Here is a 25,680-nt window from a genome sequence, read left to right as displayed (position 1 = left end):
TGATTCTTAGCAGAACTTGAAGCCAGTGTAAGAATTAATTCAATTGGTCCACCCTGCCATTGCTGTACTCCTTCTGAATACCCCCCCTTTGAGACTTTGAATACAGTCAAGCTAACAACCTGTTAGAAAACTCAGTTGATCACATCTCCATCTTTAAATTCAGAGTACCCAGTACAAGACCGTGGACCGGGTGGTACAAACAGTCAAGAACCTCTGCTGCGCTTTGGACGAAGTGGAGACTCAGGCTATTGCCGAAGCCATCAAAAGACTGCGACACTCCGTTAACCTGCCTCGGACGCGTTCGCCAATGGTGGGCTTTAAAGCGTACACGCAAACACATCTACACGTTATACTTGTTGATATGTGTGTGTGTATAGGCTCCTTGAAAATAATCGCGCCGTATCTTTTAGATGGGATCTCCATCATCTGGGCAGACAACAAATGGTATGAACCACAATCAATGACAAATTGCGTTGAAATGTGCTACTTGCGTTTTATTTATTTTATTATTTTTTATATAATCGCCTTTAACGGCTCTCGATTGTTTCCAACTTTGTGAAGGTTGAACCCAAATTTTAACACGTGCAGTGTTGTGCGCAGATGCAACTTCAATGCATTAGCATTTCAGTCCTTGAATTAAAAACGTAAAGCTCTTTTTTTGGAGCCTTGGGGGTGTGTAGTAAACAAGAAACCTGAAATCATCATCATCACCATCTCAATTATTCATTATTTTAATCATTGATTCATTTTTAATTACATGTCATCCTGTTTTAATTTCCATCCTGTTATTTAAAAATAATGTTAGTGTTTTATCTACATGCATAAACATTTATACAGTTCCCGCTCCTAAATTTGACATTTTTAATTTTGTGCCTCAAAATTATTTTTGAACAGCTGTCAGATCCGATAAAAAATAATTGTCATTTAATTTAACAATTGATTACGTCGGGGATTGATCGATGCACCCCTTATTTGTCTCCGTATACTTTGCGAAATAATTTCAGTAATTTATTGTACATGGAAAAATACAAAACATAGAAAAACGTAAGTGAATTTAGCAATTTTACAAATACATAAAATTAAAAAAACGGCATTTGCATTCTATTCAATAGGACAATTAAAATTGGATGTATTTATCCATACATTTCAAGACCGCTTTATCCTCATTTGGTTCGCAGGGGGCGCTGAAGCCTATCCCAGTCGTCTTCGGGCACATCTGTCCCTGTTAAAAATCAAGTTTGCCCAAATCTGCTGCTTTTGGCAAGCCTATTTATTCACATTTCCAATCAATTCAATGACTGTGACCTGCGACCTCATCCACAGCAGTAAAGTATAACTCACAAGACCAAATCAAAATTTTTTGTCTCCTCATCAGGGCACGCCACCCCAGTGGACGAAAGCATGGCGCTGCTTACTCAGGCCGTTTACAATTTAGCTAAGCTCTACCTACGCTCCTTCTGCCCACCTTCCGCCTCCATCACCTCGCCTTCGCTCAACGGCGAAACGGCAAATGAGCCACGCAGCAGCAAAGAAGCCTCCGGAACTACGGACCACCTTCAGTTCACCGTCTTTGCCCTTCACGGCATCCCGGCCAACTGGGTCAGCAGGTAAAAACAAATGCACATGGATTTGGTTCAATATCGCTGGTATGTACATCATATCTATTAGAATAAATGACAAGAGGGAAAAATCTGATATGACATCTGTTTTCAAAGCACACATATTCGAAAACCACTTCACCGTTGCTTCCCGCACCCGTTTTTTTTTTGTATTTTTTCAACACCAGTGTCAGGTTTCAACCTGGCTTTATCTCGCGCATGCATGCGTACCCGGAACGAACACAAACACATTTTCCATTCCCAACTCTTGTTACGCATCGGTAACCACAAATGCAGCAGTACCACGGCAGCCACAAAACCCTTCAAGGGGACAGAAAATGTGTGAGTATATTTTAAACAATGATGTGAAATTAGAAACACCTGACCCGTTCTTCATATTTTGTTTAAAAAATCTCACTGTACACCACGACACAAAAATACCATCACCAATATCTGCTAAAATCATGCTGAGCTCTTGTCAATTTACCCTTAAAGGACAATCGACGTCTCCGGACAAGTTGTGTCCATAATTTGTAAAATGGCTTCAAATGACTTTTACTGAGTGCATTTTAATAAGATTCCAATATTCCGTAATTTTCTTTTATGTCCTCTTTGTCTTAACACTGGCCTGTGGTAGGGTCTTTTTTGGTCCCATAGTAGCAAAAGTACTCCACTCGATAGCAAACCACATCTGCACCCAATTGTTTGCGCAAAACTAGTCCGCCAGCCACCGTGGCTCTGTTCGACCCTGAGGGTTTTGTTTCCATCCGCGGAAAACTAGTCCGCCAACCACCGTGGTGCTGTTTGACCGTGTGGTTTGGTGTTCATCCGCCAAAAACTAGTCCGCCAGCCACCGTGGCTTGGTTCGTCCGCCGAAAACTAATTCCTATGCCAAGATTATATTCTCGCGAATTTAATGTTCGTAATACAAAAAGTTCCTGAGCTAAAGCGTTTGTAAATTGAGGTATCACTGTATAAGATGCACCACCGCATTTTAAGGCGCGCATTCAATGAATGACAGATTTAAAAACTTTTTCCACATATAAGGCTCAACGGATTACAAGGCACATGGACAGCTTTTGAAAATAAATGTAGGTGCGCCTTATAGTGCGGAGAATACGATAAATGGATAAAAGTGGAAATGTGTCAGGGGGATGAAACTGCAACGTACAGTATTTCTGTCTGCGCCCACACAGGCATGTTAAAATTAGACTTTTTCTCAGGTGTATGTGTGGGCACGATAAAACCAAAGAAGCCTTTGTTGGGGATATTTTGCCCTTTCAGCGCGTTGCCATCCGCATTGTCGCTGACTGCTTAATTGTGCGTTGAGGCCAAATTTGTCTTCAAGCATTTTCAAAAAGGCTTTCAATTCAGTCATGTTTTTGTCTTGTATTCCTCACAGTTACGAGAAATACTTCCTGGTGTGTTTCCTCACCCACAACGGCAAAAACCTTTTCAAGCCAGTGCAATCCAAGCGAGTTGGCACATACAAGAGCTACTTCTACCACATTAAATGGGACGAGCTGTAAGTGATAAATCCCCCAGGTGTATTACCTTTTATATATCGTTTTTCCTCATCATATTTCTCTTTGATTGAAGGATAAATTTCCCCATCGCCGTGGCGGTTCTTCCGCTGGAGTCCATCCTGAGCCTGACTCTGTATGGTGTGCTCAACCAGAATGCCGGAGGCTCCCCAGACTCTAATAAACAGAGGAAGGCACCGGAGATGCTGGGCAAAGTGTCAATGCCGCTGTTTGACTTCAGACGGTAGGCAATAATCCATTTTGTCACCATTTTTTTTCTCATCCCACACAGTGCCGATGATTTGAGACTGGCTTTGCTTCACAGGGTTCTCGCCAGGGGCACCCGGCTGTTGTGTTTGTGGGCATCCGCGCAGGGAGTCGCTGCTGGCTCTGCGGGTAGCCGAAAAAAGATGCCTGTGGCGAGAATTGTGCTGCAGGTTAGTAAAATTGTCATGTCAGTTGCCCTAGGGGCCACAATTGTTTCCATTTTATGTTTTTTCCAAAACTGACAGCGTTTGTTGATGAGGAAATATCACTACAGTGATACCTCAGCTTATGAACTTAATGGGTTCCCAGAAAGTGTGTGTAAGGCGAAAAGTTTGTCTGCCAAACATTTATTTCCCATAAAAAAATAATGTAAAATGAGAATAATCCGTTCCCAGGTCGCCATAAAACATAATTTTCTACTAAATAAGCCTTAAAACTACACAAAATATACCTATTTTATGTATAATAGATGTGTTATTGTATTGTAATTAAAGAAATAAACTGCACTGTATAATAAAGTCGTTTTATTTACATTTATGATAGTCGTTGAAACTAGTCCGCCAGTCACCGTGGCGCTGTGTGGTTTGGTTCGTCCGCCGAAAACGAGTTCGTATGCCAAGATTATCTTCTCGCGAATTCAAACCGAGGAATTATTGTACAGTGATACCTCGGTTTACGAACCCCATAAACTAAGGTATATTTTGTTTAGTTTTACGGCTTAGAAAATTAGAAAGTAGAAAATTATGTTTTATGGGGACCTGGGAACGGATTATTCTCATTTTAATGGTTTCCTATGGGAAATACATTTTTGGGATACACACTTAAGTTCGTAAGCCAAGTTATCACAGTATATGAAGAGTAATTAATTGAAATCATGATATCTTATTTTTTTTTGTTTTTTGCCATTTTTATGAAACAATTGTTTGATGCTAAATTGTTACATGTGATTATATAATGTATTTAATTTAACACATTAATTTACAATTAGCCTATTCAAGAATGTGATATTGGCCTTTTCAATAATATGGGCATGGAAACACTGTGTGGACTGGATTAAAGAATAGAATTTCCTACATATCGCTCACGGACCATATTTTGTCCTGTGTTTTCATTTTTATTTTTTAGATATTTATTTGTTTTGGGATTTTGCTGTGTACATACATTTTTGGGTGTGTGTGTATATATATAACTTGTAAATAACTGACGGGTCTCACCAACAGGTGGATTTTCCCAACTCTGCGCTGGATATTTTGTATGTGGAGCCTCAGGAACCTCCAAGGCCAGAACCCAACCCAAAGGAGGAGCTTGATCCTGACCTCCGACGAAAACTGGAGAAAATCTGCAGCCGAGCATCCAATTTTGGGTACAGGAAAAAAAAAGATCAACTTAAAATGACATTAAGAAAAAAAAAAAAAACACTTACTAAAGATAATAATAACATTCTAGAATGTTTACACTGAGTCACAAATAACTGTTTCTTTTTTTCCTACTGATCCAACCCCAAACATATCTCCTCCATGCTGCCCAAAAACACAACAGGCACTCGAACACAGAGCGCTCTCTGATTGAGCCCTCAATGCCCGCAAACATTTTTTTCTTTTTTTTTTTTCTTTTTTTTGCCATTCGTGTCTCTGGCCCATGTGGGCACAAAGCTTTTGTGTCTGCCCTTTTTGTGCCATGGTGTTCGTCTGATCCCAGAAGAGCAGCATGCAGGGAGGTCAGCTGTCGATCACTGCATCCTATCATCTCCATAACAAAGTTCTATTTATTCTTTAGTAAAACAGAAAAAAGTCCACCCCATTAACACTGCTTTTTGAGTTAATACACTTCCCTGACTCTTAGGCAATGATGTCACAAACACATCTTGAAACATTCAATGGTCCATGGAGGATCTACAAACTCATTTCTCGCTTTAAAATCTCCCCCAAAAATAGAGTGCTGATTTGAGTAATATGGTCCCTAACACCTGGACCCCTTCTTCTGCAGGCTAAGGCGAGCTGACCACCAGCTCCTCTGGGACCACCGGCTCTACTGTCGGAGGGATCACCCCAGCAGCCTACCTAAGGTCCTTGCCAGCGCGCCCAGTTGGGACTGGGCCAGCATGGCTCAAACTCACTCATTGCTTCACCACTGGCCCCCATTGGCGCCTGTCACCGCGCTGGAACTGCTCGACTCTAAGTAAGCGCCGTTTTCTCATTTTCAATATCGTATTTATGCCCGCGAGCTTCTGTCAAGTCATCAAATGCGTTCGTTTTTATGCAGGTATGCTGACACCGAGGTGAGACGGGTGGCTGTCAGCTGGGTTGAGAAGAGTACCGATGACGAGCTGGTTGACTACCTACCGCAGTTGGTGCAGGTAAGACGAGTTCATGACAAGCTTACGCTGAGGAACTTTGCGCCTAAAGTTCTTCAACTGTTCCCCTCTCACAGGCGTTAAAGTTTGAGTGTCACCTCAAGAGCGCCCTCGTCATGCTGCTGCTTTCCAGGGCGCTCGGCAATATCAACATCGCACACTACCTCTACTGGTGAACTACTAAACAACAGAAACACAGGACACATTTTCATTAGTTAGTGACATGAGAGAGCAAATTGAGTATGATGCTGTGATTTTGCAAAATATACTATGGCAAATGACAGTAAGCCAACATTTTATTTTTATTTTTGTTCCCAATAAATGAAGGAAAAAACAGTGGCATTTACAAATTTCATTGGACAGTAAAAGCAAAACATCCTTTGATTCAAAATGCATACGGCAAAAATGCACAAATAAAAGTAAAATAAAATGACATTTGGGACATTTAAGAAAAAAAAAATCTGAAATATGTTATTGACAGGCTGCTCAAAGATGCCGTGCAGGATGCAGCGTGGGGGCGACGTTATGAACGTGTGCTTGGAGCCTTGCTGTGCTTGTGCGGGACCAAACTACGGGCCGAGCTGGAGAAACAAACGCAGCTGGTCACACTGCTCGGCGCTGTAGCTGAGAGGGTGAGACAGGCTGGCGGGTCCACGCGACAGGTTAGTCTGTCTTTCTGCCTGACTGCCTGTCATGACGACAGTGGAACTATGAAAGTTATACAATTGCAAAATTAAATCGGTACGGTATGATGGTTTAGTTTTGAACTTAGTTTCCATGACATTTCTTTGAAAAGAGGGGTTGTGTTTTATTTTCTTTTATTTTTTATTTAATTATTTTGTTGTTGTTTTTTTAATATTTAAAATACTATCATCATTCTTTTTCTTCTTCTTTTTCTTCTTCTTCTTCTTCTTTCTTCTTCTTCTTCTTCTTCTTCTTCTTCTTCTTCTTCTTCTTCTTCTTCTTCTTCTTCTTCTTATTATTATTATTTATTTTATTATTATTATTATTATTAGTAGTAGTAGTAGTATTATTATTATTATCAGTGGTATTTAATTATTATTAAAATAAATGATTATCGCAATAAAATACAGTAAAGTCTCGTTATATCGATATTCAAGGGAGTCCGAAAAAAATATCGATATAACCGGGACTATCAATATATCCGACCCTGTTTTTATGTAATTTCCTCCGTGCGTGCATAGAAATAGTATTGATATAACCGGGACTATCGATATATCCGATATCGATATAACGAGACTTTACTGTAGTTCATTCTGATTATTTAATTGTATTATTATTTACCGACATCCAATGATTTACAGCAGTAATAGAAAAAAATCATACAACCAAATTTAATCCATTTCACTGCACAACTATTATATTTTGTCTGAAATGAAACATTACAGGCCTCTTGATAATTTATGGTTGGTGGGCCAGATTCATAAAGTTTTTCTCCATACTGTATTTGTCTTCAAAACATCCTTGTCACCATTTGTCTGCGTTTGTGTTTTCAGGTGGCTCTTCTGGAAGGCCTTGAAACCGTTCAGACCTTTTTCCAAAGAAGTACCTGTCGACTTCCTCTCTTTCCCAGTCTGGTGGCCAAGGAACTCAATATTAAAGTAAGACACATAATACACTTGGGAAGGGGGGTGTATTGAGCCACTTTTGTTTGAATGTGAAATAAGCAAAATAAATATTTGTGGGCAGGCCTGCTCCTTCTTCAACTCCAACGCTCTTCCACTCAAACTGGCATTGGTTAATGCTGACCCACTTGGAGAGGAGATCAATGTTATGTTCAAGGTACAACACACACGCACACACACAAACTTGAAATGACAGCATCGTTTGAATCGAAAGCTGGATTAATGAAGGCCATTTGCACACCGCAGTTGGTTTTCTTCCTGCTTGATAGCATCCTTGTAGAGTTACTTCCATGCATTTCAACATCTGCATGTGCCATTTGTATTGTCAATGTATTAGATTAAATTAGGTTAGCCATTATTAGTCTTGCAGTGGATAAATTTGCATGTCAAAGTAGCAAAGTGATGAAAGGAAGAGGAAAGGAATGGAAGAAGTAGAAAAACAAAATACAGGACCTGCCTTAAAGGCAGCCACTCTCGCGGCGCCATCTTGAAGTCAAAACAACAACAAAAAACTAAATAACAAGTAATGTAACACAACACAGAAGACACAGACAGTCATTCAATCTTAAGCACTTTCTGCACCCTCTTTGTTGTATGAAGCAGTGCTAAATGAAAGAGGGGAGGATCAAAGCGTCCTTTTTACCAGTGGATCATGGACGTCGTGGTGAAATGTGCATGTCTGCTACAAGCTAAATATTGGAAGCTGTAGCATCCATTGACGAAAGGAGATTCTCTCACATCTCCTGTCCTACGTCAATCCGCTTCAATTCCGAGCAGCGACAGTTCCACATATGCATCGGCGCTCTGCGCTGACACTTCTTTCTTCTCAAGCCATGCATCCATCCAGCCGCAGACTGTCCAACAGCACCGACCTTTCCGATGAACAAAGCGGGGTTGTGAAAATGCTGAAAAACAATCCATATCCGTTCCACATGACGCACAATAACTCAAAGTGACAAAAGAAAAAAAAAAAACAACACAAAAGGCAAGGGTTGCTGACGGTTGCCTACTCCGGCGCCATTTTGGACTTCTTTACCAGATATGTGTCACTCAAACGTTAATGTAACCAGGCCACGTAATAGATCACAATTGAGCACTCGAATCTGCAATCTAAATCCACCTCTGCATATTTGACTATGAGGTTGGAGAAGACCTGAGGCAGGACATGTTGGCGCTGCAAATGATCCGCATCATGGACCGCATCTGGCTCCAAGAAGGACTGGACCTTCGCATTGTGAACTTCAAATGCATCTCCACCGGCAAAGACAAAGGTAGCAAACAACTTCGAAGTCTTTCCACCTCTCATGGAAAATATCTTTCTCAAAAAATGGTGGTTGTTGGTCACAGGGATGGTGGAGCTGGTGCCATCCTCAGACACCCTGAGAAAGATTCAGGTGGAGTATGGCGTCACTGGATCCTTTAAGGATAAACCCCTTGCTGAGTGGTTACGCAAGTACAACCCCGCCGAGGACGAGTATGAGAAGGTATGGGGAAATCAGTTTAAAGTTCTGTCAATTGATTTGTTGGAAAAAGTCATAACATGAAATTGATTCACATTATGAAACAGGAAAATGATTGTTCGGTTTAAATTCTTGTTTCTTTCCTGGTTCGGTGTTCAAAGAAGTTCAGTGATAAAAATATCAGTAACGACGATAGATGGTGAACAAAACTACTTTATTCTAGTGAGACAGAAAAAGCACTCTCTCGTCTAGGTAGGAGCGAAGACATGAGCACACGGACAAAGATAGGAACAAAGAGAGCGAGCTCCCGCTCTGACAAGTTTTTGAATGTCCACAGCAGCGATCTGTTGTCCAATCAGCTACGGACAACTCAGCGTTGGGAGGGTCTTAGATTGAAGTTGGAGCCGTTGCTTCTTTGCAACGACTATTGAACTAATAAGATTGATAATGCTATTAGACTGAAATTAAACGTGCAATAATCACAATGTGTACTAAGCTAAACATGAAATAACATAATATGTTTACTAATGTGCATAAAACACTCTATCAATGATAAAATATGGGGGAAATGAAGTATTATCAATATCTTCTGGTTGCTCTCCCATCACTGTGGCAGGGATGCATCTGGGCTGCGCCATTTTGACAGCCACTGGCGCAACTTTGGAACTCGGCTGCGCCAGCACCAGCGCACGTCTATTACGATTAGCGCATGTTGCTACATGATCCGCGCCACATATGACACACTTCTGTTAAAATAGCTTAAAAAAACAAATTCAGTTAAACAGCAATTGAAAACTCTTCGTTTTCCATCACAAGTTTTGCCGCTGCTCACCCACAGGAAAAAAAACTCATCCTGTGACTGTAAAGTGACCACAGTATTATTCTTATCAGAAAAAAAAGAATCTCATCCTGTGACTGTAAAGTTGTCAAAAAAACCTTGAGAGTTTTGAAAGGCGCTTATAAATGCATGGAATGCCTAGTAGCTATTATTAGGATTCATAGTTTATGATTAACTTTCGCCGTCTGCCATCTTGCCTAACCAATATCGAGCCATAATCACCTTGCATATGTTTCGGTGTGTTCCAAAGTCATGGGAGAGTATATTTGGGGCTTTTTCGTGATCCGCCAAAAACTGCCGAAAGGGCTCTATTCCTTTACCCACGGTGCACTGCAGTATTTACATCGAACATGGCGGATGGTTGCAATCTGGAGCTTTGAAACATGAGTAAAACTCTAAAATATATTCAAAACAGGCAGCAAACAAACACATTCTCGTTTTGAAGAAACAATCGAATAAGTCTGCGCAGGGTCGTGACAATTCGTTGCAGCAAACTGCTGTTCATGATTCAAATTTATTGAATAATGGGAATGATTTCACAGCTGTTGCAGCACAATAGAAAGCTTCAAAGCAAAGAAATGTGTTGAAGTCGACACATCTTCTTTTCCTTTTGGTATTTCCCTTAAGGGGTCGCCACAGCGAATCAGTGTCTTCCATATTCAGAGGTTTGATTCACATGTTTGTTTTGGCCAAGCTTTTACATCGGATGCCGTTTGTGACACAACCCTCTGTATTTATCTGGGCTTGGGACCGGCACAATGAGACACTGGCTTATGTCCCCTTGTAGCTACAGAAAAAGCTACTCTATGAACTTAATAAAGATGAAGATGCTCGATAAAAAGACAATGATAGCAAGGATAGTCATCATCGGCAACATTCAAATAAAGTAAAACTACTCACAATTTGATGACAATGACACGAGTAAGAAATATTGTGCTAAGTCTGTTCTATTTATATTTTCTGTAATAACATACAATATCAAAGTAGTGCAGGATTGACTGTGTAGTAACTAAAGACAATTGAAAATGTTTATTTTATGTATGAAGAAATTCTTTGACTTGAATTAAAATTGTTGATATATTAGAAAAATAGATTTTACTCAAAGAATGTTTTTTTCATTTGCAATTTAGAAATATCATGCGACAATGAATGTAGTATTTTGGTTTATTTCAATAAATTTAGTATACTTTGGCAATCTAGTTAAAGGACAACCGACGTCTCCGGACAAGTTGTGTCCATAATTTCTAAAATGGCTTCAAATGACTTCTACTAAGCGTATTTTACAAAGATCCAACCGCATATAGCTATATTTTACGTTTTAAGACTCACGCTGAATATTCAGGAAGTCTTGTTTTTGAGTTGGTGACGACTCCGTACGTGACGTCACTAAAGGACCGCCCGTAACCGTAAAAAAGACGCATTGTAGCGGTCCTACATCACGTCAATGTATTTTGCTGTACTTGTTTGGTCTGGGGACCTCGTGTTGCACCCAGAAGGCCAGAAGAGGGCGTCCAAGCGCTATATAAGGAATTTATCAGCCTGTGTAAACGGAGGTGGCCACAAGAGGTCGCCATTTTGAGCCTCTTTTTCATTGAGACATCTCCCCTCAATGTTGCCTCATAATGGCACGGAATAAATTCTTTAATCGATTGCAAACATGTATGCTTTCCTCTTCAGAACTATTTGAATCATATTCATAACTGGATGTGTAACAAGAAAGCATATTCTCCGAATCCGAAGCCATTGTTTTGATTCACGAGCAATGCCAGATGTCTTGGCGTGACGTCACGAACTGGGGGCGGGACTTTCTGAAAATGGCCAATTCGCAGCTCATTTTTTTTGCAGATTTTGGACACTTCAAGTCATTTTTATTGGTGTTTTGCATTTGAATAAAAATATCATACTGCGTGTTTTGGGTATTTTAGATGCTATAAAACGTTTTTCTGGTGTCAGTTAAAAAACAAAAAAGTGACGTTATAGATTTTAGAATTTGGCCATCTTTTCAGACACAAGGGGGGCCCCCTTTTTTAATTTCCCAGATGCATCGCTGCTGTGGGGTCGCTAATGTTTGGCTCCTTCATATCCCCCCACTCCTCCCTTTCCTCTTCTCCACCCCACAGGCCTCGGAGAACTTCATCTATTCGTGTGCCGGCTGCTGCGTGGCCACCTACGTGCTGGGTATCTGCGACCGTCACAATGACAACATCATGTTACGCTCCACGGGCCACATGTTTCATATCGACTTTGGCAAGTTCCTCGGTCACGCCCAGATGTTTGGTAGCTTCAAAAGGTAAGTGTAAAATTTTGATTGGGTTGCCATTTTGTTTCATTCTACTGAAAATTGAATTTGTGTGTTGTGTGTGTTTTGCTTGCAACCAGGGACCGAGCACCCTTTGTGCTTACCTCTGACATGGCTTATGTCATTAATGGCGGCGAGCGTCCCACCAGTCGCTTCCAGCTGTTTGTTGACCTTTGCTGCCAGGCCTACAATCTCATTCGCAAGCACTCCGGCCTTTTCCTCAACCTGCTATCACTGGTAAACACATACTGTCAAACCTTGGTTTTCGAACGTCTCGGGTTTTTTTAAATGCCTTAGTTTAGTTTACCGAAAATTAGTGTTTTGACCAAACTGAGCGCACCCGAATGCACCACTCGACTCCCCTCTGCTTCCTTATACAGTAAAGTCTCGTTATATCGATATTCGAGGGAGTCCGAAAAAATATCGATATAACCGGGACTATCGATATATCCGACCCTGTTTGCATGTAATTTTCCCCGTGCGTGCATAGAAATAGTATCGATATAACCGGGACTATCGATATATCCGATATCGATATAACGAGACTTTACTGTATGTCACTTTCTTGTGTCGCATCTCAATGTGACTGACGCATTATCCTCGTGTGGTGTCTCGTGTAGTGTTCCATTATGAGCAGGAGTGTTTGGATTGTTCAATCACAATTAAAAAAAAAAACAATCACGATTTAAAAAAAAAGCAGAGATTGATTACATTGATTATAATGGGAAATGTTTCGGTTTTCAACCAAATTGGTTGAAAACAGATTTCTGGAACGGATTATGGGCAAAAACCGAGGTTTGACTGTACTTGCTTATTACAGACACACACACACAAACAAGGACCGATTCAGCGCTAATTAATTACTGGCTTTCCAGGGTGAACACACATACCGGTTGGTTTTCTCTGTAACCCCACCTTTTTTTATTTTTTATTTTTTTATTGTTTAATACAAAAAAGGGTGGTAGTCGCGGATATTTGTAAGGACTTAGACTTTTTAGAGTCGTAGTGTCATACATAGTTCAATTCCTGCTGTGGACAAATAATATCAAACTGGAAGCTAGTTTTTGAAGAGATTCAAGTCTACTTCCTGGTTGCTGTTGAAGTAGCCCCACGAGAGAGTTACTGTCGCTCACAATGAGTAATGAGTACCATCACTTTTTCAATGTTAACTCATTCACTGCCATTCACAAATTGAAAATATGACAGAGTGCCATTCCCGAATATGTTCAGGTTTTGCTTTTTTATGCTTGGGTGCTGATAAAGCGCTGGCCATAGCCTCTGGCAATGGTTTTTTTTCCCTTCCACAAGGGGGCAGCATTTTCCCTTTTTCCATGTTAGCGCCTTGTTCCAGCTTCAGCTGTTGTTAAAGCGCTACAGTATATAAACCAATATTGGATTGGATGTACCTTTATTCGTCCCGCACTGGAGAAATTTACATTTCACAGCAGCATGAAAGGAAAGAAAGAAGTAGAAAAACAAAATACAGGAGCTGCTGGAAATGCTGGATGGCAGCCACTCTTGCGGCGCCATCTTGAAGTAAAAAAAAAAAAAAAAACGAAATAACATACATAATATGTATGTATTGCATTGTATTTTGGACAACCACCCTCATTTCAAGCTCATATAACTCCAAACCCATATCATTTAGGAATTAAGTTTTTTCTGATAAAAGAAGAGAGTCTAAGGTAGGGGTGTCAAAGTCATTTTTTGCCGCGGGCCACATTGTAGTTATGGTTTCCTCTCGAGGGCCGTTATGAATTTGGGGAACCCATTAGAATGTTTAAATCCCTTCAAATATTACATATAGAGCACACAGCAAATTAATGAATAACTCGTTTTCAAATCTGAAGTCATGAATAATGACTTTTATTGTGGTTGACATCCAAAAATATGAAATTTTGGCTCAGATTTTAGCAATCATCATGGAATTTAACAAGTTTGATTTGCTTTCGCGGGCCGAAAAAAATGATGTGGCGGGCCGGATTTGGCCCGCGGGCCTTGACTTTGACACCTGAGGTCTAAGGTTTCTAACGCCGTATTGAATGTTTATGTAGTCCTAAAACTCAATATTCTGTGGGTCCTGGAATTCAAGTGACAATGACAAAAACCCTGGCACCGGAGGGGACACATCATTGCAAGTCTGGCAGTGAATGAGTTAACATTTATTGTTGATCTCAAAATGTCTGTTGAGTGTAAAGTTTTGACCCTCACACAGTAAGATCGATGCATTTTCATTTTTCAAAAGATGTTACATTTTTAATGTCCATCCGCCTTTTCCGAACTCGAGTTTCCCTTCCTCTGAGGCATCCTTCACTCAAAATGGTGACAGAATGCTACTTTTAATTCTGTTTTACCATTGCCACAATAACAATTCCCTTGTCCAGTTGATTGAAAATGAGCAGATTCATTCAAATCATAAATATCTAATTTCATCCTGTTTCAGATGACGTCATCGGGGCTGCCAGAGCTAACCAGCTCGCAGGACCTGAAGTACGTTTATGACGCGCTGCAGCCGCACAACACTGACGCCGAGGCTACTATCTTCTTCACCAGGTACATCAACTCCTTGACAATCACAATCATTTTGAAATGTATCCACGTTTTAAGGCCTTTTCACACTTTGGTTTGGTTTTCCCGGTCGGTGTTGATGGTTGGGGTGCAAAGATGGCAACACCTCCAATAGGACAGAGCATGGCCCATATCAGGAAATGACTGCTTATCGACCAACCAGGAAATACCGGGGATGCTTTTCCTGGGCGTCGATTGTTGTTGGCGCTCTGAAATCCCATCTGCCAATCCTTTTCCTATTGGATGGGCTATCTGAAATTACCTCGCGTAGCTCCTCAAAGCACATCACGCAATGCATGTGGTTTGTTCACAGTGCAATAAGTGTGAAGAGGCCTCCGTTCACATTTTTTAGTTTTTTTTTTCCCCAATTCTCCAAATTGAACTGGGCTCAGTAAATCCAGTTTAGACGGAGTGAAATTAAAATCCACGAGTTGGCGGCATAAAATGTACCCAGCCAAACAAACTAAATCAGAATCATCTTTATTGCCAAGTACAGTGATAACTCAGTTTATGAACGCTTTAGCTCACGAACTTTTCGCCTCATGAACATTAAATTTGCGAGCATGTAGTCTTAGCTCACGAACTAGTTTTCGGCGGACGAACCAAACAACACTAAGCCACGGTGGCTGGCGGACTAGTTTTCGGCAGATGAACACCGAACCACAGGTCCAAACAGCGCCACGGTGGCTGGCGGACTAGTTTTCGTCACCCCCTTTCTCTGAGTGCGGACGCGGTTTGTTATCGAGTGTAGTAGTTTTGCTATTATGGGACCGAAAAAGACCCCACCACGGGCTAGTCTTAAAACGAAGACTACACAAAAAAAAAATACGGTCGAGCAGAAGAAGGAGATCATCGAAAAGCACGAACGAGGTGTGAGTTTGTGTGATTTAGCGTCCAAGTACGCTAAGTCGACCATTACTACGTGTGGCAAAGGGTGTTTCTGTGTTGTCTAAGCAACGGTCTCAGGCAATAGAAGAGGTTGAAAAACTTCTGTTGATTTGGATTAACAAAAAGCAGCTAGCAGGGGACAGTGTGTGAGGGTATTATCGCTGAGAAAGCACAGCAACTTCACTCGGATATCATCAAGAGGCAACTACATCAACGACCATCATAAAGGTAAATAAAATGACTTTATTATACTGTACGGTTTATTTCTTTAACTGCAATACAATAACACATTTATTATACATAAAATAAAGTATATTTTGTGTAGTTTTAAGGATTATTTAGTAGAAAATTATGTTTTATGGGGACCTAGAAACAGATTATTCTCATTTTTAATGGTTTCCTATGGGAAATTAATGTTCGGCAGACAAACTTCCCCCCTTACACACACTGAAAGATTATTTCAAATTGTCAAAGTCAAAAAAAGTCAAAGTCAGCTTTATTCCCAAATATGCTAATAATAATAATTTAATAATAACAATAATTTAATAATAACAACAATAATAATAATTTGTTTAGTTAAGCCTCTTCCATGGTATTTTGCTTTTCTCAATATGTCATGACAATAAATAATGTCAATAAATAAATAAATAATAAATAATAAAATAATGTCATGGTTTGCGTCTTCAACAATGTAATGATGTGCATTTTCAATAATTCATGATGTGTGTCTTCCGCAATATTTACTTTGACTGTATAACCTTCTGATACGCAGAGTGAAGCAAGTTGATTTTTGGAACCACCTGTTAACCTTCATACACTGCTTACTGGAGACAGACTGATAAAAGCTAGGAATTGTTTTGGAAGAATGCCTCCTCGGTGTCTCGCCATAGTTTTGATACCGCCCTTCTCAGTAAAGTCTCGTGTCAAGGGAGTCGAAAAAATATCCATATCGTCCGACCCTGTTTGCATATTTTCTCCGTGCGTGTATATAAATAGTATCGCCCTATCTGATATCGAAAGAAATATGTTGTGTGTCCATGATATGGACACACTCGTGATCATGCAGCCATTGTCTGTAAATCATTTGTGTCCGGAATATTCTGCAAATTAACCCTTCGAAGGTGCTGTTCATCGACTCAAGCTTTTATTTGGATTAACAAAATCCTCATCATCCGATATTAACTAACACGCGGAGGAGAGAAGGCCGCTCTCCTCCAACAGAACCAATTAAGTTTGTGAGCTGAGGTATCACTGTATGTAGATCACGCAAGGAATTTGTCTCCGGTAGATCACGCTGCATTAGTATCATCATAAAAAAATTGCAAAGAGGCACAATGCAGTTATATTTGGGTTACTCTTTATAGAGTTAATGGCCTGGGGGAAGAAGCAGTTTAAATGTCTGCTGGATTTGTTGCGCATGGATCTGTAGCACCTGCCTGAAAGGGAGTCGCTGGAAAAGGTGGTGGGCAGGGTGCGGAGGGTCCAGTAGAATCTTCTTGATTTTCTTGTGTTAGATCAAATCGACAATTTAACATTTGCTTTACGTTTTGTTAACATGACATCATTACAGACTGATCGAGTCAAGCCTGGGCAGCGTCGCCACCAAGTTCAATTTCTTCATCCACAACCTGGCCCAGCTCCGCTTCTCAGGTCTACCGGCCAACGATGAGCCCATCCTGTCCTTCTCGCCCAAGACGTACACCTTAAAGCAGGAGGGCCGCATTCTCCAGGCCTCCATCTTCTCTTTCCAGAAGCGATACAACCCAGACAAGCACTATGTATGTTTATTTAAAGTACATTCTTGTCATACGCTTTCATTATTAAACTTATTATTCTCCCTCTTGTTCCCAGACGTACGTGGTGAGGTTGCACAGGGAAGGGCAGAACGAACCCCAGTTTGTTTTCCGAACTTTTGATGAGTTTCAGGAGCTCCATAACAAACTCACTCTCCTCTTCCCACTCTGGAAGCTGCCAAGGTATTCCTCCACAAGCCACTTCTTACATTCTATTCCCTCAAATTTTTTAAGGGGCGTTGTGGGAAGAAGCTAGGACATAGTGTGAGATTGGAAAAGTTAAACGGAACTCATGAAAATGTCATCAAAGCCCCCATTAAGCTTGCTAAATAGTTGTCTATCGGGAGAAATACAAAAATTCATGAAAAAAAAACAAACACGAAGGGTAGGAAAGGATGAAATATCATCACCATTTGATTTTTATTAAAACCACGAGGGGAATGAAAGAGACGGAAATTCCGTTGTTGTGAAATAGAATTGAGATTTTACTGGAACATCCAGTTCACTATTTGTGCCATCACAGACAGCTAACTAGCTCCCTCACGTGGAGGAAATGTGCACTACAGACAATAAATGTTTTTTTTTTCCTTCAGTTTCCCTAGTAAAATGGTGCTCGGCCGTACCCACATCAAGGAGGTGGCTGCCAAGAGGAAACTGGAGCTGAACAACTACATCCACAACCTGATGAGCAGCTCAGCCGAGGTCACACAGGTATGTATGTACACACACATGCAAACGGGCTGAGCAAATTGCTGTCATTTAACATTCTTCTCTTCTAGTGCGACTTGATCTACACGTTCTTTCATCCGGTGGCACGGGATGACAAGACGGAAGGTTTGGATGCCACCCAAAGAGCTCCCGGTAAGCAGATGCGGATGAAAGGTCTTCATTCAAATGACGAATGGTTATGAATTATGACCTGACTTAATTTTAGAGATGCGCTCGGCAAAGTTCTTCTTGTTTTAGTTATAAATGACATTCCCTTAGGCTGAGTACAGTGATACCTCGGTTTACGAAGCCCTTGGCTTACGAACTTTTCAGTTTACGAATGTTAAATTTATGAAAATTTTACCTTGGCATACGAACTTTTTTCGTACACGGAGCTGCCTCAATGAGTGATGTGTTGTTCGCGAACGAGCCAGTTCTTCTAACAACAAAATGGCAGCCGACTGTTTTTGTCCTCTAATACCCGCCCCCAGTTAAAACGGTTAAACCCACGTGATTGGTCAAGAACGCAGCAGTGAGGGGAGGTGGTTTAAACATTAAAGAGACAGGCAGACGACAGTGAAAATTTCAACTTTGATAGTTCAAAGGCAGAGTGTAGACTGCAAGGTTAAAATTCCCATCAATCAGGCTCCACAAACAACCCGCACAAGCCATGTGTACACTTCATGCAAAAAGCTATCAACCAACCTAACAGAACACAATTGATGAGGAACTAGATAAAATTATCACAAAGAAAGCACCTACAGGGGATCATTCCTCAAGATGGTGAAAGAAGGCTACATTCCTCATCAAGTGTTTAATACTGATGAAACAACTTTATTATACAGTACAGTTTATTTCTTTAATTATAATACCGTAGCACCTTTATTATACATAAAATAAGGTATATTTTGTGTAGTTTTAAGGCTTAGAAAATTAGAAAGTAGAAAATTATGTTTTAAATTATGTTTTAATTATGGGAACGGATTATACTCATTTTAATGGTTTCCTAGGGAAAATTAATTTTTGGGATGCACTTTTCGTCTTACACACTCTGTCCGGGAACCAATTAAGTTCGTAAGCCAAGGTATCACTTTAGTTAAAACTATTTGTCGAAGAGATACTCACATGCGCTTCCATTTTGGAACTCTTATAGAGCCCCCGTTGAGTCCAACGTCAGGCCGTGTGGAAGGCGAAGTCAAGCTATCCATCTCATACAGGAACAGCACCCTCTTCATCATGGTCATGCACATCCGTGATCTGGTAAACATGACAACGCGTAGGTCACATTCGCCGCCCGCTTCTCGGCTCACCCCGTTATCCTCCCTCCGCGTTCCGTTTCAGGTGTCTGAAGAGGGGACGGATCCCAACCCTTATGTGAAAACGTACCTCCTTCCCGATCCGCACAAGACTTCCAAGCGGAAGACCAAGATCTCAAGAAAAACCAGGAACCCGACCTTCAATGAGATGGTGAGATAACTTTAGAATAAATTGTATCCTGATTTTATTAGATTCGACAGAGATACAGCACATCGTCAATTTTCTAGAAGGTTCTGTCGGAAGAGTGCGGCCTTCTTTCCTCCATGTGTTTGTTAATATCGGATGATGAGGATTTTGGTTATTCAAATACAGACTGGAGTCGATGAACAGTACAGTGATACCTCGGTTTACGAACCCCTTGGCTTACGAACTTTTCTGTTTGTGAACGTTACATTTATGAAAATTTGACCTTGGCATCCGAACTTTACCTTGGCGTACGAACTTTTTTTTTGTACACGGAGCTGCCTCAATGAGCGATGTGTCGTTCTTCTGACAACAAAATGGCAGCCGAACGTTTTTGTCCTCTATTCCCCAGTCTTCGGTTAAAGCCACGTGATTAAATAAAAATATCATCCGAAATAATCCTTCAGTTGTCATTTCGGAGCATTTTGTATGTCTACTTCCGAATGTGATTCAAAATGGATGTCTTTGCTCCTCAGCTGGTGTATAGCGGCTACAGCAAGGAGACATTGGGCCTGCGCGAGCTGCAACTCAGCGTACTGAGTGCCGAATCACTCCGTGAGAACTACTTCCTGGGTGGCATCATCCTACGCCTCAAAAACTTTGACTTGGGCAAAGAGACGGTCAAGTGGTACAAGCTTGCTGCCGTGCCTTATTTCTAAAAAAAAACACCTGGATTTATTTTTTTTCTGTGACAAAACAATCACCGCTTGATTCCTTGTCTCTTCTCCTTAACTTTTAACAACGAGCTGTAATGTTTTGTACATTTTGATATTAGAGGACCAAAAATTGCTCATCTTCACAAGAGTAAATATAAATATAGGGAGAAAGAGACGTGTTTATTTTTCAATGACGAGAAACCTTTTTTTTTCTTCCTTTTTTTTCAATAACATTCTCCTTCCCTTAAAGGGGCGTCACAGTTTGCTGCTTTTTCCACACACTTTGTACAGAATAAACTACAGATATCTCTCTGGGGGGGGGGGGGGGGGGGGGGACAAATTACTGTTTTAACTCAAGAACTTTTGCGTCATTTAACTCACCCCATTCCTGACATGAATTACAGGATTCTTTAAAAAAAGGCACATTTGAGAGAGGTTTTCAGGGGTTACACTACACCCCCCCCCTCCCTGCCATGCAGACACAAATGTGCCAAATTTAGCAGAGGAGAGCAACGAAATCTGACCACTTCAAGGGTGCCTTAGTGACGACTCACAATCTGTTTTAATGTGGCCTTACTGCTATATTTATTTTCAATAACCATCTCACAAGGAACATTTAGTATGGAGGTGTCTTTTTTTTCCAGGGTACAGGTGGACTTTCACTAAATTGCACACTAGCTGGTATTAATGGCAAGATCACACACTTTTTGGGGGTCTGTTTGGGATTTCACCTCCAGTGCCGACATGTTCATTTGGAATGTTGCGGGTTTCTCCTGATCGGCACTTTTTACCCACACGCAGAAAGCAAAAAAAAAAAGGGAACAAGAAAATTCACAATAAAGATATGGAAGTTTTAATCCCCATGCAAGTGTGTTTACATATCATGACGATGATGAGCATTTATGGACAAAATGACACTCACTTGAATAAATATTAATCCAACCTTGGTTAACTCTGTTTATGTCTGTATAAAGAGAATATTTGTGTTAATGTGGCCAGTTATTTATTCTTAATTAGTGACTTGCAAGTCCCCCCCTCCCCCACACACGATGGATTAGTGTGTAATGTGTCTTTGCTAAAGCACATTTAAAGATTTTGGGGAACAAATGGGAGGAAAGTTAAGCCTATTTGCCTGCATAAGAAAATGTCAAAGAACAGTTACTCTCCCAAAAATGTTTTTTTTTTCTTTCATAGGTGTATGTGAACACTGAACACTGTTGCTGAAATATTAATCTCTTGGGTTTGCTATCACCATTTGTCTTTTTTTAAATTCATTAAAATAAAATAAGAGTTTGTAACTGGTGCATCTGCTCTCATTGAAGCACAACTGAAACGTAAAAAAATATACACAATTTGAGTTAAACCACGTGAGAGCAGAAGGCAAGACCCACACTAATTTCATACGCAATTTCAAAACAGTGAATCAAACACTTTAGTTATTTAGCTTTATACACAAATTTATTTTAAACTCGTGTAAACACCCATATTACCTTTAGACGGAATAAATCAACCTCATAAATAAAACAAATATCAAATAATGCACTTTACAATGCTGTAAAAGCCACAATCGGCTTTTTCATCCCAGGCCTATAAGTGATAAATAACGAAAAAGGTATTGGACCGTAAAAATACTAAGTCTTTTTTGTTAAATTTATATATGTTTTAATCGAAAACATATTTCGAGACGGAAGAAGTGGCCGATGAACAGTTGAGGGTATATGGAGGATTTGTATCCATCTACAAAATTTACATACCGCTTCCTGTAATGTCACGTGTAAATTTCGTCACATCCGGCGCAAGCGCAAAGCCACTTTTTCTGTCTCGTGTGTGGCCTCTCTTCCTCTACCGCCATCATGGGTCGCATGCACGCTCCCGGGTAAACGTCGATTTTTGCCTTGAAAGTTGATTTTTCCCCTTCAAATCTTGTCTTTATCGATACGCGAGTAATTCTAAGCTCATATAAAGTATCAATCTGCCAGCGTGAAGGCTTAAAAACGTTTCTAGAAGCTAGAAAAAAAGCACTAGGCAGACCCGCTTTCGGCCGTCTGTTAGCTGCGTGCTAGCTTAAATTAGCCGATGCTTAACCGGAGCTTCCATACTCAATTTGGCGTCTCTTGAGTCACGGAAAGCACACATATAAATAATTACCATGTTTCATTTTTCTTTGTGGTAGCTTCAGAAAAAAACTTCAAATGTCACATTTTGTATTTTTGTCCTTTGGGCTAGCCGTAACTACCGTACCCAACCACAATGCTAGTCAAGCTAAGTTGTCTACTTTAACACTAAAATGTTTTTCTCTCCCTAACAGAAAGGGCTTGTCCCAGTCAGCTTTGCCTTACAGACGCAGTGTCCCAACTGTGAGTCACACACACTCTTGCAAGCTTTACAAATGTTTCGCATCACGTTAAAGGCAGTTTCACGATAATAATAATAAAAAATGGCACACTTATCAGTAAAATCCGTGTTGGGATACTATTTTAATCCTCATGGGAAACATTTTTCATAGCATCAGTATGTAACACAAAGAAACTGCTAACTGGGTGAAAAACCAAACACAATTTCGGAAGTAATATATATAGATATATATTTGTTTGGAGGGGAATTTCAAACAAAAGTCTGCATCTTATTACTTTTGGACATGGATACATAAACGTGGGATTTGGTTGTTGTTGTTATTGTTGAATACAGTAAGTATGTAGTCAAAGTCAGCTTTATTGTCAAATATGCTAATATGCATCCCGCACAGATGAAATTACTGTCCTCTCAGCGTGCAAGGCACTTATGACTTTAGCAAACATAATAAACACGAAAACTATGTATGTATGGTAATAACAAATGTCATAATTTATTGTACATTGTAGTTTGCTTTTTCAGCTATGTACTATCATCCATTTTTTCTTGCAGTGGCTGAAGTTGACATCCGATGATGTCAAAGAGCAGATTTTCAAACTGGCCAAAAAAGGCTTGACTCCCTCTCAGATTGGTAAGTCAATCAGGTACTGTTCATTTTTTAAATGCATGCTAGTCATTAAATTGATAGAATGTTATGTTTGCTAGTTGTGTACGATCCAAAGGATGTGACCAAAAGCCAAATAATGACACACATTCCAACTTCTGGTAGCACAAATATATGGCAAAAAAGCTTTCTGCAACTTCAGAACTGGTACAAGTTAGCGCACAGCTTCATGTTGGCATCATAAATGACATATTTGAATTTTTTTAATGCCACTCCATTCCATCAAGCCATCAACGACCATCACAAAGGTAAATAAAATAACTTTATTATACGATACAGTTTATTTCTTTAATTATAATACCATAGCACATTTATTATACATAAAATAATGTATATTTTGTGTAGTTTTAAGGCTTAGAAAATTAGAAAGTAGAAAATTGTGTTTTATGGGGACCTGGGAACGGATTATTCTCATTTTATTAGTTTCCTGTGGGACACTTTTCGCCTTACACTCTGTCTGGGAACCAATAAAGTTCGTAAGCCAAGGTATTACTGTATTATTTTTTTTTTTTACCACGAAATGATCGCAAAGATCGATTCCCTACAACGGAAATTTCGATATCCGGAACACGGAATTACAATCCATGCAAAATGGTGATTTTTGTGCCAATTTGACTGCGACACACGAGTGGCTAACATGTCCGTTTCGCATTTGAGGTATGGGTTAATATTTTCATGAGATAGTCGCCCACGTTGCAGACCTTTCATCCCTCACGTCGTCTCTTCTTGTTTATTTCAGGTGTCATTCTGAGGGACTCCCACGGTGTGGCTCAGGTCCGTTTTGTCACAGGCAACAAAATCCTGAGGATCCTCAAGTCCAAGGGTCTGGCCCCCGACCTCCCTGAGGACCTGTACCACCTGATCAAGAAGGCCGTGGCCGTCAGGAAGCATCTGGAGAGAAACAGAAAGGCGCGTTGTTCAAAAAAAAAAAACGCTCAGGCGTTTGGTCTTATTCCTGAACGCGGCTTGATGTTTGTCCATGTGCAGGACAAGGACGCCAAGTTCCGCCTGATTCTCATCGAGAGCAGAATCCACAGGCTGGCCCGCTACTATAAGACCAAGAGGGTTCTGGCCCCCAACTGGAAGTAGTACGTATTCAGTCTCCTCCATCTTTATTCACTCAAAACTAACTTCTAAGTCGTGGCACAAAAAGATTGTCCTGCTCTCCTTCGTCTTGAGAGTTGTGATCTTTCTGTTGTTGCTAGAGCAAAAACCTGGAGGTAAATTAGCAGAGCGGCTCGCCGGTGTCGACTTTGCCAGTCCCCTTCGCACAAGATGAATTGTTTTTAATCAATGTATTCATGAACGTGTATGATTTCGTCAATATTTTCTAACTTTTTTTGTTTTGTTTCGTTTCTGTTTACAGCGAGTCCTCTACAGCTTCTGCTCTGGTGGCATAAAAGCTTCTGTTATCAAATAAATGAAAGTACACATTTTGAAGCTCCTTTTTTCTTTTTTATTATTTAATATTAAAAGCAATGTTTAAAATGCTTTTGCTTATCTTCGATGGACATTTTAGTCAGATATTTTAATGGACTCAACTCTAATAAACTCTTTAAAAGAGCCACATCACTGTTAGCCACAAAAATGCCGCCTAAATTCATGATACACTAATTGATCAAATATATATTAAAGGACAACCGACGCCTCTGTCCATAATTTGTAAAAATCACTTCAAATGACTTCTACTGAGCGTATTTTACAAAGATTCCACAGCATATATCTATATTTTACGTTTTAAGACTTGCGCTGAATATTCAGGAAGTCTTGTTTTCGAGTTGATGACCCCCCTGACCGAAAAAGTGACACACAATGCATTTTGGGTACTTTTTTTGGTCTAAAAACTTCACGTTGATGGCGAAATTAGAAGGAAAACATAAATAACGCGGTGGTTAATTGTATATTGCACCAAGACTACTATTAGATACTAAACACAAATTCCCAGATGACAAATCAGCCCATTTTCAACGGAGCTTGGGCGCCATCTTGTGCATTTTCCGGGACGCTACATTGGAGTACAGACGCCTCAAAATGATCCGGAAGTACTTATTTAATCGGTTGCAAACATTGATGTTTTCCTCTTCAGAACTATTTGAATCATATTCACAACTGGATGAGTAACAAGAAAGCATCTTGTTTTGATTCTAGAGCAAGGCGAAGACGTCATGACGTGACGTCACGAACCTGCGTTACCTTCTGAAACTCGCTCTTTCTGGGGTCATTTTGAAGTAGTTTTGGGACACTAACTCATTTTTATTGGTGTTTTGCATTTGACTAAAAATATCAGCCTGCGTGTTTTGGGTATTTTAGATTCTATAAAACGTTTTTCTGATGTCAGTTAGGAAACAAAAAAATTGTGTCAGTTGTCCTTCAAGGTTTACTACTACGCAACTGCTGTGTATGTGCTTTTCTGATTTTGATTATCTGTGATGTTAGACAACGTACAAATTCTCTGGTTTCAAATAGTACCAACAGTGTTTTATTCCTGAACATAATCATTTTGATTAAACCTACACAAATAACGGTAGGGTTTTCATTTACCTTTTCGTCTTTCCGGTCACAAGATT

General features: G+C 40.2%; 2 protein-coding genes across 2 annotated transcripts in view; both read left to right on the top strand.

The window, feature by feature from the left end:
- Window positions 1–21,044, top strand: part of pik3c2a (phosphatidylinositol-4-phosphate 3-kinase, catalytic subunit type 2 alpha) — a 39,843-nt gene extending 18,799 nt beyond the window's left edge. The window contains exons 9-33 of the mRNA XM_088996106.1: window positions 164–310; window positions 411–444; window positions 1,376–1,607; window positions 3,001–3,123; window positions 3,198–3,365; window positions 3,447–3,558; window positions 4,609–4,751; window positions 5,375–5,566; window positions 5,651–5,744; window positions 5,819–5,913; window positions 6,223–6,403; window positions 7,259–7,363; window positions 7,452–7,544; window positions 8,529–8,658; window positions 8,735–8,871; window positions 11,806–11,975; window positions 12,065–12,221; window positions 14,428–14,537; window positions 17,011–17,218; window positions 17,292–17,416; window positions 17,827–17,944; window positions 18,013–18,094; window positions 19,095–19,201; window positions 19,283–19,408; window positions 19,918–21,044. Coding sequence (XP_088852232.1) covers window positions 164–310; window positions 411–444; window positions 1,376–1,607; window positions 3,001–3,123; window positions 3,198–3,365; window positions 3,447–3,558; window positions 4,609–4,751; window positions 5,375–5,566; window positions 5,651–5,744; window positions 5,819–5,913; window positions 6,223–6,403; window positions 7,259–7,363; window positions 7,452–7,544; window positions 8,529–8,658; window positions 8,735–8,871; window positions 11,806–11,975; window positions 12,065–12,221; window positions 14,428–14,537; window positions 17,011–17,218; window positions 17,292–17,416; window positions 17,827–17,944; window positions 18,013–18,094; window positions 19,095–19,201; window positions 19,283–19,408; window positions 19,918–20,100 — 3,372 coding nt within the window. The 3' untranslated portion in view covers window positions 20,101–21,044. The remainder of the gene's footprint in view (window positions 1–163; window positions 311–410; window positions 445–1,375; window positions 1,608–3,000; window positions 3,124–3,197; window positions 3,366–3,446; window positions 3,559–4,608; window positions 4,752–5,374; window positions 5,567–5,650; window positions 5,745–5,818; window positions 5,914–6,222; window positions 6,404–7,258; window positions 7,364–7,451; window positions 7,545–8,528; window positions 8,659–8,734; window positions 8,872–11,805; window positions 11,976–12,064; window positions 12,222–14,427; window positions 14,538–17,010; window positions 17,219–17,291; window positions 17,417–17,826; window positions 17,945–18,012; window positions 18,095–19,094; window positions 19,202–19,282; window positions 19,409–19,917) is intronic.
- An 827-nt stretch (window positions 21,045–21,871) lies between these two features.
- rps13 (ribosomal protein S13) lies at window positions 21,872–24,553 on the top strand. Its single transcript, XM_088996280.1, has 6 exons — window positions 21,872–21,973; window positions 22,406–22,454; window positions 23,002–23,080; window positions 23,853–24,022; window positions 24,101–24,201; window positions 24,480–24,553. The coding sequence occupies exons 1-6, from the start codon at window positions 21,951–21,953 to the stop codon at window positions 24,511–24,513; spliced, it is 456 nt and encodes a 151-aa protein (XP_088852406.1). The 5' UTR covers window positions 21,872–21,950; the 3' UTR covers window positions 24,514–24,553.
- Window positions 24,554–25,680: the final 1,127 nt, after the last annotated feature.

Source organism: Hippocampus bargibanti, linkage group LG05 (genome assembly GCF_051943395.1).
Source record: "Hippocampus bargibanti isolate YZ-2025 linkage group LG05, ASM5194339v1, whole genome shotgun sequence".
In the NCBI taxonomy this organism is placed as follows: Eukaryota; Metazoa; Chordata; class Actinopteri; order Syngnathiformes; family Syngnathidae; genus Hippocampus; species Hippocampus bargibanti.
The sequence above is the reverse complement of the archived record's forward strand: the minus strand, read 5'-3'. Positions and strand labels throughout refer to the sequence as shown.

What these genes read in the sequence shown, in the direction of transcription:
- rps13 (XM_088996280.1), top strand. Translation starts at nt 21,951, where the DNA reads ATGGGTCGCATGCACGCTCCCGG. An exon ending in CTTGACTCCCTCTCAGATTG is followed by an intron (nt 23,081 to 23,852) that starts GTAAGTCAATCA and finishes TGTTTATTTCAG; the next exon opens with GTGTCATTCTGAGGGACTCC. An exon ending in CTGGCCCCCAACTGGAAGTA is followed by an intron (nt 24,202 to 24,479) that starts GTACGTATTCAG and finishes TTCTGTTTACAG; the next exon opens with CGAGTCCTCTACAGCTTCTG.